This window comes from Amblyomma mixtum, chromosome 3 (genome assembly GCF_055824585.1).
Source record: "Amblyomma mixtum isolate Tamu chromosome 3, ASM5582458v1, whole genome shotgun sequence".
NCBI lineage: Eukaryota > Metazoa > Arthropoda > Arachnida > Ixodida > Ixodidae > Amblyomma > Amblyomma mixtum.
This window is the reverse complement of record NC_143014.1, coordinates 295,470,708-295,484,768: the sequence shown is the minus strand read 5'-3', so window position 1 is coordinate 295,484,768 and position 14,061 is coordinate 295,470,708. Positions and strand designations below refer to the sequence as shown.

The window sequence follows — 14,061 nt, the reverse complement described above, 5'->3', positions numbered from 1 at the left end:
CACTGGTTGTATCCACTGGTGTGCACATTGTGAGCTTGTTTGCGTCACATGCTAAACTCCTTGTCAAGTACAGAATCGGTGAGTCCTGTGTGGTCTATTTTATTTTGCAAGTAACGCCTCCCCTGTTTATTTTTCTTGATCCAGGCGCTACACTACAAGGTACGCCACAGCTCTGCCAGAATCTTTTTTGACTCATTCCCACTGCTGGAGAGCACTGCAGCTCCCCTGATGGAGCAAGAGTTGGCAGAGCACTTCAAGACAATGCATGTGAGTTTCTTGGAAAGAAAGGGAAAGGGTCTTCCGGGGCCTGCTGTTTCACTGCAGCTAGTCTGGCGGCAGTTCCTGAAGCAGAAGAGATTAGATGCTGTCAGAGCAGTGACCAAAATCAGATATCTGTGGAAACTTCTAATTTCTGTGCTTTTTAAAACATTGACTCCAATCCTAGGAGCCTTCCTGCTTAGATGCTATACTACACATGCCCCTCTTTCCCTCCAGAAATGTTATGCCGCTGCTGCGCTAGTGTAAAAATAGTAAAGGAAAACATTGAAAACAGTGTTATCTATGCTGAATTGCTTAGCATAATCACAACACTACTGTTCAGAAATGCAGTCCAACCCATAATAGGAAACATAATTCATAATGCGATAACAGCTCAAACACTAGGACATGTTAATTGAGTTTTGCTGAGTGCCTAGCCATGGAATCAGCAGCAGTGAGAAAATTGATGCATGTGCTGTAGGGTGTTGTAATGCTATAGAATACAGCATAAATGTAACTCATAAAGATTGCATGAAATTTGTTCTCGGCGAAACAGAGCGAAATGGCAGGCTTTGTGGGATAACGATGTAAACAACAAACTACACCTAGGGAAGCTGAACATTGAGGAATGGAAATCATAAAATCATGAGAACACTTAATTGAAGTAGTTTTGTCTCTTTTATGTTGAACACTCATTAAACACTTTACTTCATTCTCTTAAAGCAAGATAAACATACACGTGAACTATATGGAGAGATGGTCACAACAAATCGCATCCTATTTTCATGCACAATACTCGACAAACTAAGAAAAAAATGTTTCCCGCAATTTAATGAACAGATCCCATTCCACCCTCACTTATTCTTAGTACACAATTCACTTGTCGAAATTTCCTCTGTTGTTCTTAAAAGAGGGCAAGCTTTCAAAAAGCATTTCATTTCTCTCCGACCAAGCAAACATATATTAAACTTTGCATTTTGCACATGATTGCCTTAGTCGCTTATGCGCCAATAAACACAGAACATGCACCTACTCTGTCCTTGTCGTACCTTCTGTTCTGCAGAATCTTCTAGAGGACCCTGTTCCAGAAGTTCGAGTAGTGGCAATCAGGGGTGTATGCAGAGTGCTGACGGATTTCTTTGAAATTATTCCCATCCATGTGAGTGAAACTGCTGCTCCAATGTTCTTTTTTCCGTACCTCAGTACAGTGCAATTCACTTAAGATATTGAGAAAATTTGAAAATTCGATCATTGTAACCAATATCATTATTTATTTGTAATATCCTTAGGGCCTAGGTCAGGCGTTACAGAGGGGAGTGGAATGCATAAAATTACAGGAGTAAGAGAAAAACAGACATACAATAATATCAAACTGAAAAACAACAGTGCAAAAATGATTATGATAGGAACGCCAAAATATACAACATTACGAAAAAATATTAAGCAGTGCAAAAAATCAATTGGGAACACCAAAATGAGCTGTTAAAACATTTTTGAACAAGCTAATATCTGTTATAGACACTAGCGCCTTGGGAAGATGGTTCCACTCATTAATTGAACGCGGGAGGAACGAATCCAATTTTATGATAGTCGATGTGACGTGATGATGTATGAGGGGGCCGCTGAAGCAAATGGTAGTGAAGTGTATTATGATAGTATATTTTATATAGCAGGCATAGTTGGAGTATCTGACATCTTTGACAGTGCTGGCAGGTGTAACGTGTTTTTCATGTTAGTTGTGCTGGCAGTATGGTAATTACTGAGTATCTAATGAGCAGACCGATTTTGAACAGCTTCGATTGTGGTTATTAGAAAATCAAGGCCAGGGTCCCATATACCAAATACCAGGGTCCCATATGCCGCATACCAAAGCTTGGGATGAATAAGTGTTTTATAAAGTTGTAGTTAAAGGAATGAAGAAATGTTTGAGAAATTATGCTTCGGATAACTTAGTGAATGATTAGCATTGCTAGTAATAGAGTTGATGTGCTGTTCCCATCATAGCTTAGATGAGATGTCAACTCCCAATTGTAGGATGTTACCTGTTTCAGTGGAGAATTCTGTAGTTTATAAGAAAAGACCTGAGAGTTAGTTCGAGACACATGCATTACTTTACACTTGTCAGAGTTAAGTCATTTGCCAATCTTGACACCATGCAGTTCCTGAGTTAAGGTCTGATTGAGGAATGCCTCAATTATCAGGATTGGTTATTTTACGATAAATTACAGTCATCGGCAAAATGGCCAAATGCGATTGAATTCTGGTGGGTAAGTCATTGATATAAATTAGAGTAAAAGAGCAAGAACGGTGCCTTATGGCACGCCAGAATAGACAGGGGTATTGCTTGAGCCATTTTTATTAACCGTTTACATATTAGGAGCGATTAGTAAGAACACTCCTCATCCATGCGAGAACATTAGGATCCAGGTAAAGGCTGTTTAATTAAAGAGCAGTAGACTGTGGGGTACCTTGCCAAAAGCCTTAGTAACATCTAAAAATATACAGTCGACAACACCGCCCCAGTCCGGGACGCTCTGGAGAATGTGAGTGAAAGATGCCAGCTGTGTTTCACCTGAGTAATGCTTTCTGAAGCCATGGAAGAAGGAATGAGGAGGGATGATTTGATATTATATGCTCAGGAATATATATATATATATATATATATATATATATATATATATATATATATATAAACTTTGTTACATTCATAGGCTTGGTGATAGTTTAGTATGTTTGTCACCATTTTTGTGTACAGGGCCGGCAAAAAAAAATACACCAAAAGAACACGTCCACGTTACCCACGTATTCCCGTATGCATGCAGCCATCCCCACCAACGCTCCTGTCAAGGGCGCACAGCGCCAAGCGGGCCACCCCCACCAGAGATCCCGTCAAGAGAAACACCCCGCAGTGTAATCGGCGCATAGCATCTTGGCTCGCTGCCTGCGCTTTGGGCCCAGTTCACGAATACAGACAGACAGAAAGTATGTTGGCGTGAGGAACCGTTGCGCTGTGGCGGCCACACAGGCTCTTCCCGCCTCCCTCTAGCAATTGCGACAATGATAATGCTCGGTGTGTAAGAGGGCACGCAATGCGATTTTGCCATGCCGGACCATTTGCAGCACTTAGGAAGAGTTCACGTTATTTGCTTCAGTTTTATTTTTTATCAGACTTTCAGGCAAGTTTGCGTAGTAAACACCTTCAGGACGACAAGAATTTTATCATTGTATTTGTTATTTCACTGATGATTGTATCATTATATATGGTTTATTTTCATAAAGGGGCAATGGAAAATTTATGTATATCTAAAAATTTTGATCGTTATAAGTGATATATCGTTATATCTGGTATTATTGTACTGGATTACACTGTAATTAATTGCCATGTGGCATAGGCTTTGCAGTACACTAATCAATGCCCCCTCACATTTCACAGGAACGACAGTCACTTGCAAATGATTTGATCAACAAAAATGCTCTGGACCTGAACTCCCTTGAATCGAGAGTTCGAGTTAATCAGGTGAGAAGGGTAATTTGTGTGGTGGTACTGACAAAGCTTGTGTTCTTTTCTTTGTGTGAATTGTTTGGTACTATTTAAAGTGAATGTACTGCATAATGATTGCATGAAATACAATCTTTATGCAATATATAGGTTTATTTCTGTGCTGTAATGCTGTATTTGACTGCTCAAAAGGCTGTTAATGGTATCTACTTGCACTGTGACAGATTTGAGTGTCTCCTGTTGTCTTGTGATAGTGGTGAGTTTCATGAAATTGACAATGCACTGCCCCTGCAGCAGCGTGAACTAATCTGAGAAGGACTGGTGCATGTAGAACCAATTTGTTGGCTCCATTGCATGTGGTTCACCTACACATTAAGACATTGTTGTCAGAGTTTTGCTGCAGAATTAAGAGGGCTGCTCCATGGGTGTTTTCAGTATAACTGTGTAGATGAGCTATGAAGTGTTGCGCAAGTTTATTTTCTGCCGTCAATACACAGTGAAAACGGGAATAGCAACTTTCTTTGCTGTAGTGGAACACTTGCAGGACCATGACAGTGCCGTTAACATCAGCCATCGAGCTGTCAAAGATGGTTTCCTTAATGTAGAAGTGCCTGTGTAAATATGACGTGCTATTTGACAAAAAGCATCATTGGGCTAACATGACTAATGGGTACATTTCAAGTGCAAAGAAATTTATGCATGGTTATTTCTGTGATGACACGTCTTATTACGGCATGCATGTGGGTGCATGTGTGGTGATGTGGTGCTTCGTTATCCACTAAGTGAGGAGGGTGATGTGACTGCATTCCGATTCTGTTGCGTTCTTTTTTTTTGCACTTCGTTTTTTCCCGTTCAGTCGCTAGCTGTAAGTAGAATCACTTATGATGACTTCCAAACGCAGAGTTAGAGCACTTCGGGACCAACGTTTTCTGCTCTTTTCGGAGCAACTGTATTCCAAACGCAGATCTGAGCCACGGATCGCGTCTTCCAATCGTAGATAGGGAGCGGTTGCCGAGCCGAGATTGCTCCGTGGAGCAGTTGGGACTGCTCTGCCGAAATCGGCGGAGTCGACCGGAAGTTTGCGTGCCGTTCTTTGTCAGTGGCGCTCCGTAGCAGACGATCAGCATCCCCCGCAAATATGGACTCAAAAGTGAATCGCGCACAGGCGCTCGCTCTGCTTGACAACAGCGAGTAGGAGAGCAGTAGCTTCGGGAGTAACCTTCACTGCCTTTACCTCTTGCAGCTACGCTCGAAAAGCAGACGACACGCACGCTAAAAGCGCGGGCAAGCGCAAGAAATGACGGGTACTTCCTCGAGCAGTTCGCGAGCGCCACCTGCATGCTCTGGCCAGAGCAAGTGTACTCCAATCGCAATTTCAGGTCGCGCGCTCTCCGCCGGATTCAGGCGCTCTCTCACAGAGCCTGCAGACCGCTCCGGGCCTGCGATTGGAATTCACCATTAGTCACATGAATAGAATCGGACGAATAGAATGGAATTATAGCGGCTTAACCTTCATTATGTGCCTTCCGTTTACTGGTTACAAACAAAAGAGCACAAGGCGTGGTTAATTTCTTTGCAGAAAGGGCATGTAAGAAAAGGCTAGCTCATTGGTCTCACTTTCCACTTATACACAGGGTTAGAAATTTGTTGTATTCAGATTTAAAGTAGCACACGATTAACAAAATTGATGAGCAAAAAAAAATGCAAAAGGGCACAAATTTATGAATTAACACTCAAGTGATAATGACTGGCAAACTTTTCTAATTTGTTTTCTGCACATGTAACATGGCACTTGCTGTGTCTTGCCTGCCTGTAATGACTAATTTGAAAAATTGTGCTTCTAATTCGGTCACTTGCCCACTGTACAAGGGTGCTTATTGCCGATTTCATACTTTGAAATTCTATCCAAAGCGAGTTGCCTGTCTAGTGCTCCACTTTCACACTTTATGGTTTCAAACACCAGAGAGTGATTTCTTCCTTATATCTTGCTTATTCCTTTACACAGTCGAGGGATGAGTGTAGTATTTGGCTCACATGAGGCTGCCACTGTCAGTAGACAAGCATGAGTTCATAGCGAAATTTTAAAACAAACATGCTTCTACTTAGGGCTAACCCTAGGAGCAGTTCGCTGTAGTACTGCCGTGTTGGATCAATGGATCAATACAGGATCAATGGATCAACACAACGCAGAATCTTTTTCCTTGATATTTCTGAAATCGGGTAGGATTGCAGAACTGCTACATCTCTGGCAGAAAATTTATTCCTGCTCTTGTATTGCATTATTGTTGTGGTACTGCTGTTGAATTAGACAATTTTAGCTTAGGAAACCTATTTCTTATGCAGAGCAATGTGTGGCAGTTATCATATGTACTGTTTTTTCTGTTCTTAATTGCCATTTTATTCATTTGGCGCTTACGTACATCATGATTGATTGTTCTGCAGTTAAATGTGAGATTTTTTCTCATTCTTCTCTTTTGTGGTAGTCACAACAAGTTCTTCCTACCCAGCCATTCTTTTTCTTCTTGGTTGTGTTATGACATTTCTTGTGCTATCATTTATAATGATTAGAAATCAGCACAACGATGCTTTGCAGTTAGGCCTATATTGCTTTTCTTCATTGAGACTCTCATTGTGCTTCATGTTGGCTACTGTCATGTGCGTGCATTTGATTGAGAAGTGCTCTGATAAATGCTCTCTTCCAGGGACTTGCTTACATGGTCCGCAATCCAAAGGCTCACAACCTGCTGAAAGCCCTTATTGCAAAAAACAAAGATAATAGCCTGCAGGACACCCACTCTGTCCAGCTGTCCTATGTCTCCCTCTTGTTGGCAGCACACCGTGTACCAGAATTTAAGGTATGCTGCTGAACACTTCTTGGCTGCAATTATTGCGAAAACAAAACAATTGCAGTGCAGTTTGTCTCTTCGGGTTATAGGGTTCCGCTTGTGTATTTTTCGCAACATTTGCACGGTCATTTGCACATTTGCACAGTCACAGTCGCAACATTTGCACCCTCCCGCTTAAGATAGGAAAACAAGATTGAATTCATTAGAAAAAGAACTGTACCGTATTTACTCGCATAATTATCCCACTTTAAAAGAAAAAATTGACCCAAATTTAGGGGTGCAATCATTACGCAGGGGAAAATTTGTTCAAAAAATTTTTGAACACTGAAAACGCAAACAAGTTGCAGGTCAGGCTACCCGTGTCACACGGGTGCGCTAGCCGCGGCTACGCCGCTTAAAGTGGCTATCGCGAACCAAGCTTGGCAACCCCGGTTTACGTCATTAACCGAAAAGGTATTGTGCGAAAAACGCACGAGCTGGCCTGCTTCAGGAACATACTTTCTTCGCACTAAATCATGTTTGAAGGGCAATGCATCAAAATAGGCAGTGTGTATAGTGCCGCGCGATGCCGCTTTTATGCAGCCTTCGATCTCATGTGAAGGCGCAGCAACAGCGTACAACAGTAACATCTTGCGGTGGTCAAGCTACTCATTTTACCGCCGTTACTCCGAAAAATGTCCGGTCCCTGTCGTAGCGTTAAATTAGGTGACACATTTGCAACGCTCACAGCAGCGGATTCCGCGTGCTTACCGCAATGGTGCCGCCCGCGAGCGCAGTGGACGACGGAGCTCTGGTGTGCGACTCCCTAATCGTCGCTAGGCCGAAGTTGTTTCGTGTCGAAGCCACAGCGGACGGCGCTTTTGAATTGACCAACACTATACGAAATGGTCTACTTATGGCACTGCCTTACTGACATCCTCATTGTCTGATGTAGAAAGAAAGATATATGATCGATTTCAGGGACGCCTTAGCAGCAGAGCTGGCGTGCAAGCAGATCTGGTCAGTTGTGCTGCAGCAGCGGCAGCTGCTACGCAGCTATGAACTTAATACTAGTTTGTATCGCAGTTATTACTCCTAGCAGCAACTCGGTACAGATTAGCGACCCTCAAGGAGGTCATTTTTGACATTCCCGTATCCCAGGGCTTATTATTTATGAGAACATGAAAGTTTAGCACGGTTTTCTGACGCTGGCGCCAAGTATTCACCGTAGAGATGATACCTTGGCGCAGGCGGCTTGCGAGCGGCGGGGCAATGTGTTCGGCTGTGGAGGCAGTGCTGCAACCGGACTCCACCATCGAATGGCACTCTTGACACTGCGTCAACTGCGCTGCAAGATATTTGCAAATGTCGCTTTGCTCTGGTTCACTGTGTCACTTCGTTCGTTGCATGGCAACCCAGAACAGTGGTGAGCCTTGTGACAATGCCGAACTGTGATTTTAGGTAACCGCAGTTAAGCTTGGTATCCGCGGTTAAGCATAACCGCGTTTGACTGCCCATGTGACTGCAGGCCAGCCAACAGGCGGCTGCCGCTGCAATGCTGACAGAGCAAGATGGTCATCTGCACGTGCCATCTGTCAGACAGGTGGCAAGTACGATCATCGTCAGCTAGACTTGGCAGACAACAAATTACAGCGGCAAGATCGGGGTGCGATTATTACGAGGGGAATAAAAAAAAAATTGAATTTTGCCAACAAAATTCGGGGGTACGATCATTACGCGAGTGCAACCATTATGCGAGTAAATGCAGTATTTGCTTTTCAACTGTATGCATTGGTAATAGTAATTATTGTTGCCACGAGTGGAGTGAGCAAAAAACTGAGTGCATCAAACAGTACTTTTGTTCGGCCAGCCTGCTTGCGCCGCTATTTCAGGAAAAATACTGCACCAATAAGAGTGCTGCTTCTGTAGCGTTTAAATGGAATGTTAATCTTAGTAAATATAGTGGAGTTTTTGGCACCAATGGAGAGTTATTTACAACAGATGCCTTGCAAGAGGTAAAAAAATGACAAAAAAGTTGTGGATATTAAAGGCTCAATAGCTTCAGGTCTGACAAAACACTAGCTCATCTAGCACATTTGTGGACAAAAAAATTGTTTGAAAATTTGTTTTGAGGAAAGGAAATGACACAGTAACGGTCTCAGATATCTCGGTGGACACCCGAGAAAAGGGAGGAAGGTAGGAGTGAAAGAAGGAAGAGGTGCAGTATTGGAGGGCTCGGGAATAGTTTCTACCACCTGGGGATCTTTAATGTGCACTGTCATTGCACAGCACATAGGCGCCTTTGGTGGACACCCGAGAGAAGGGAGGAAGGTAGGAGTGAAAGAAGGAAGAGGTACAGTAGTGGAGGGCTCCCGAATAGTTTCTACCACCTGGGGATCTTTAATGTGCACTGTCATTGCACAGCGCATAGGCACCCTTGGTGGACACCCGAGAGAAGGGAGGAAGGTAGGAGTGAAAGAAGGAAGAGGTACAGTAGTGGAGGGCTCCAGAATAGTTTCTACCACCTGGGGATCTTTAATGTGCACTGTCATTGCACAGCACATAGGCACCCTTGGTGGACACCCGAGAGAAGGGAGGAAGGTAGGAGTGAAAGAAGGAAGAGGTACAGTAGTGGAGGGCTCCCGAATAGTTTCTACCACCTGGGGATCTTTAATCTGCACTGTCATTGCACAGCACATAGGCACCCTTGGTGGACACCCGAGAGAAGGGAGGAAGGTAGGAGTGAAAGAAGGAAGAGGTACAGTAGTGGAGGGCTCCCGAATAGTTTCTACCACCTGGGGATCTTTAATGTGCACTGTCATTGCACAGCACATAGGCACCCTTGGTGGACACCCGAGAGAAGGGAGGAAGGTAGGAGTGAAAGAAGGAAGAGGTACAGTAGTGGAGGGCTCTCGAATAGTTTCTACCACCTGGGGATCTTTAATGTGCTCTGTCATTGCACAGCACATAGGCGCCTTTGGTGGACACCCAAGAGAAGGGAGGAAGGTAGGAGTGAAAGAAGGAAGAGGTACAGTAGTGGAGGGCTCCGGAATAGTTTTCGACCACCTGGGGATCTTTAATGTGCACTGTCATTGCACAGCACATAGGCACCCTTGGTGGACACCCGAGAGAAGGGAGGAAGGTAGGATTGAAAGAAGGAAGAGGTACAGTAGTGGAGGGCTCCGGAATAGTTTTCGACCACCTGGGGATCTTTAATGTGCACTGTCATTGCACAGCACATAGGCACCCTTGGTGGACACCCGAGAGAAGGGAGGAAGGTAGGATTGTAAGAAGGAAGAGGTACAGTAGTGGAGGGCTCCCGAATAGTTTCTACCACCTGGGGATCTTTAATGTGCACTGTCATTGCACAGCACATAGGCACCCTTGGTGGACACCCGAGAGAAGGGAGGAAGGTAGGAGTGAAAGAAGGAAGAGGTACAGTAGTGGAGGGCTCCGGAATAGTTTTCGACCACCTGGGGATCTTTAATGTGCACTGTCATTGCACAGCACATAGGCACCCTTGGTGGACACCCGAGAGAAGGGAGGAAGGTAGGATTGAAAGAAGGAAGAGGTACAGTAGTGGAGGGCTCCCGAATAGTTTCTACCACCTGGGGATCTTTAATGTGCACTGTCACTGCACAGCACATAGGCACCCTTGGTGGACACCGGAGAGAAGGGAGGAAGGTAGGAGTGAAAGAAGGAAGAGGTACAGTAGTGGAGGGCTCCCAAATAGTTTCTACCACCTGGGGATCTTTAATGTGCACTGTCATTGCACAGCACATAGGCACCCTTGGTGGACACCCGAGAGAAGGGAGGAAGGTAGGATTGAAAGAAGGGAGAGGTACAGTAGTGGAGGGCTCCGGAATAGTTTTCGACCACCTGGGGATCTTTAATGTGCACTGTCATTGCACAGCACATAGGCACCCTTGGTGGACACCCGAGAGAAGGGAGGAAGGTAGGATTGAAAGAAGGAAGAGGTACAGTAGTGGAGGGCTCCGGAATAGTTTTCGACCACCTGGGGATCTTTAATGTGCACTGTCATTGCACAGCACATAGGCACCCTTGGTGGACACCCGAGAGAAGGGAGGAAGGTAGGATTGAAAGAAGGAAGAGGTACAGTAGTGGAGGGCTCCGGAATAGTTTTCGACCACCTGGGGATCTTTAATGTGCACTGTCATTGCACAGCACATAGGCACCCTTGGTGGACACCCGAGAGAAGGGAGGAAGGTAGGAGTGAAAGAAGGAAGAGGTACAGTAGTGGAGGGCTCCCGAATAGTTTTCGACCACCTGGGGATCTTTAATGTGCACTGTCATTGCACAGCACATAGGCACCCTTGGTGGACACCCGAGAGAAGGGAGGAAGGTAGGATTGAAAGAAGGAAGAGGTACAGTAGTGGAGGGCTCCCGAATAGTTTCTACCACCTGGGGATCTTTAATGTGCACTGTCATTGCACAGCACATAGGCACCCTTGGTGGACACCCGAGAGAAGGGAGGAAGGTAGGAGTGAAAGAAGGAAGAGGTACGGTAGTGGAGGGCTCCGGAATAGTTTTCGACCACCTGGGGATCTTTAATGTGCACTGTCATTGCACAGCACATAGGCACCCTTGGTGGACACCCGAGAGAAGGGAGGAAGGTAGGATTGAAAGAAGGAAGAGGTACAGTAGTGGAGGGCTCCCGAATAGTTTCTACCACCTGGGGATCTTTAATGTGCACTGTCACTGCACAGCACATAGGCACCCTTGGTGGACACCGGAGAGAAGGGAGGAAGGTAGGAGTGAAAGATGGAAAAGGTACAGTAGTGGAGGGCTCCCAAATAGTTTCTACCACCTGGGGATCTTTAATGTGCACTGTCATTGCACAGCACATAGGCACCCTTGGTGGACACCCGAGAGAAGGGAGGAAGGTAGGATTGAAAGAAGGAAGAGGTACAGTAGTGGAGGGCTCCGGAATAGTTTTCGACCACCTGGGGATCTTTAATGTGCACTGTCATTGCACAGCACATAGGCACCCTTGGTGGACACCCGAGAGAAGGGAGGAAGGTAGGATTGAAAGAAGGAAGAGGTACAGTAGTGGAGGGCTCCGGAATAGTTTTCGACCACCTGGGGATCTTTAATGTGCACTGTCATTGCACAGCACATAGGCACCCTTGGTGGACACCGGAGAGAAGGGAGGAAGGTAGGAGTGAAAGAAGGAAGAGGTACAGTAGTGGAGGGCTCCCGAATAGTTTTCGACCACCTGGGGATCTTTAATGTGCACTGTCATTGCACAGCACATAGGCACCCTTGGTGGACACCCGAGAGAAGGGAGGAAGGTAGGATTGAAAGAAGGAAGAGGTACAGTAGTGGAGGGCTCCGGAATAGTTTTCGACCACCTGGGGATCTTTAATGTGCACTGTCATTGCACAGCACATAGGCACCCTTGGTGGACACCCGAGAGAAGGGAGGAAGGTAGGATTGAAAGAAGGAAGAGGTACAGTAGTGGAGGGCTCCGGAATAGTTTTCGACCACCTGGGGATCTTTAATGTGCACTGTCATTGCACAGCACATAGGCACCCTTGGTGGACACCCGAGAGAAGGGAGGAAGGTAGGAGTGAAAGAAGGAAGAGGTACAGTAGTGGAGGGCTCCCGAATAGTTTTCGACCACCTGGGGATCTTTAATGTGCACTGTCATTGCACAGCACATAGGCACCCTTGGTGGACACCCGAGAGAAGGGAGGAAGGTAGGATTGAAAGAAGGAAGAGGTACAGTAGTGGAGGGCTCCCGAATAGTTTCTACCACCTGGGGATCTTTAATGTGCACTGTCATTGCACAGCACATAGGCACCCTTGGTGGACACCCGAGAGAAGGGAGGAAGGTAGGAGTGAAAGAAGGAAGAGGTACAGTAGTGGAGGGCTCCGGAATAGTTTTCGACCACCTGGGGATCTTTAATGTGCACTGTCATTGCACAGCACATAGGCACCCTTGGTGGACACCCGAGAGAAGGGAGGAAGGTAGGATTGAAAGAAGGAAGATGTACAGTAGTGGAGGGCTCCCGAATAGTTTCTACCACCTGGGGATCTTTAATGTGCACTGTCATTGCACAGCACATAGGCACCCTTGGTGGACACCGGAGAGAAGGGAGGAAGGTAGGAGTGAAAGAAGGAAGAGGTACAGTAGTGGAGGGCTCCCAAATAGTTTCTACCACCTGGGGATCTTTAATGTGCACTGTCATTGCACAGCACATAGGCACCCTTGGTGGACACCCGAGAGAAGGGAGGAAGGTAGGAGTGAAAGAAGGAAGAGGTACAGTAGTGGAGGGCTCCAGAATAGTTTCTACCACCTGGGGATCTTTAATGTGCACTGTCATTGCACAGCACATAGGCGCCTTTGGTGGACACCCGAGAGAAGGGAGGAAGGTAGGAGTGAAAGAAGGAAGAGGTGCCGTAGTGGAGGGCTCCGGAATAGTTTTCGACCACCTGGGGATCTTTAATGTGCACTGTCATTGCACCGCACATAGGCGCCTTTGGTGGACACCCGAGAGAAGGGAGGAAGGTAGGAGTGAAAGAAGGAAGAGGCGCCGTAGTGGAGGGCTCCGGAATAGTTTTCGACCACCTGGGGATCTTTAATGTGCACTGTCATTACACAGCACATAGGCACCCTTGGTGGACACCCGAGAGAAGGGAGGAAGGTAGGAGTGAAAGAAGGAAGAGGTGCCGTAGTGGAGGGCTCCGGAATAGTTTTCGACCACCTGGGGATCTTTAATGTGCACTGTCATTGCACAGCACATAGGCACCTTTGGTGTTTCACCTCTATCAAAACGTGGCGCCGTGGCCAGGTTCGAACTTGGGTACACCGGATCAGCAGATGCAGACGAGTGCCTTAACCAGTGAGCCACTGCAGCGGTTATTATGGATCATGCATATTTTGTCAAGTGTGCAAAATTTCTTTGAGTTACCCTTAGTAGACTTTTTGTTTTTGTTGCTCAATGTTGCCCATCATCACGGAAACACTGCCCGCAGAAGTCTTTGCACTCAATTTAAACACTGCCGAAGCAGCCCTTTTATGCGTAATGTGATGCAAGCAGGCAAGTAGAACAAAAGTATTGTTTTATGCACTTGGTTTTTTGCTCTCTCCAATCATGTCAGAAATAAATGTGGTTACCAAGACATGCTGTTAAAAGCAACCACATTTATCTTTCTAATGAGTTAAAACTTGTGTTTGTCTTAAGCAGGAAGGTCACAGAGATTGCACAATCATTGTGAAAAATTTCCTCTTGCCCCATTAGCATGGGACCTCAGCCCTAAACAGTGAAAGGCTGTGTTTACTGTGCACATATTTTTGCTGTGTTCAAATAAATTGAAAATCTGGATAATTTGGGCCACAGACCTGTGTAAGGCCATGATGCCGAGTGCTCATTAATTAAAACACTGCTGTGATGGCACTAGTTAATTTGGATGGGCTCCCAGAGAGGGGGCCTCCTTGAGGTGCATCCGGAACGG

General features: G+C 45.7%; 1 protein-coding gene across 1 annotated transcript in view; it reads left to right on the top strand.

Annotated features, from left to right (window-relative positions):
* The window catches only part of LOC149355260 (condensin-2 complex subunit G2-like), a 126,518-nt gene that overhangs the window by 58,351 nt on the left and 54,106 nt on the right, over nt 1–14,061 (top strand). Inside the window, exons 9-12 of the mRNA XM_089583732.1 lie at nt 145–267; nt 1,322–1,417; nt 3,692–3,775; nt 6,460–6,612. Coding sequence (XP_089439858.1) covers nt 145–267; nt 1,322–1,417; nt 3,692–3,775; nt 6,460–6,612 — 456 coding nt within the window. The remainder of the gene's footprint in view (nt 1–144; nt 268–1,321; nt 1,418–3,691; nt 3,776–6,459; nt 6,613–14,061) is intronic.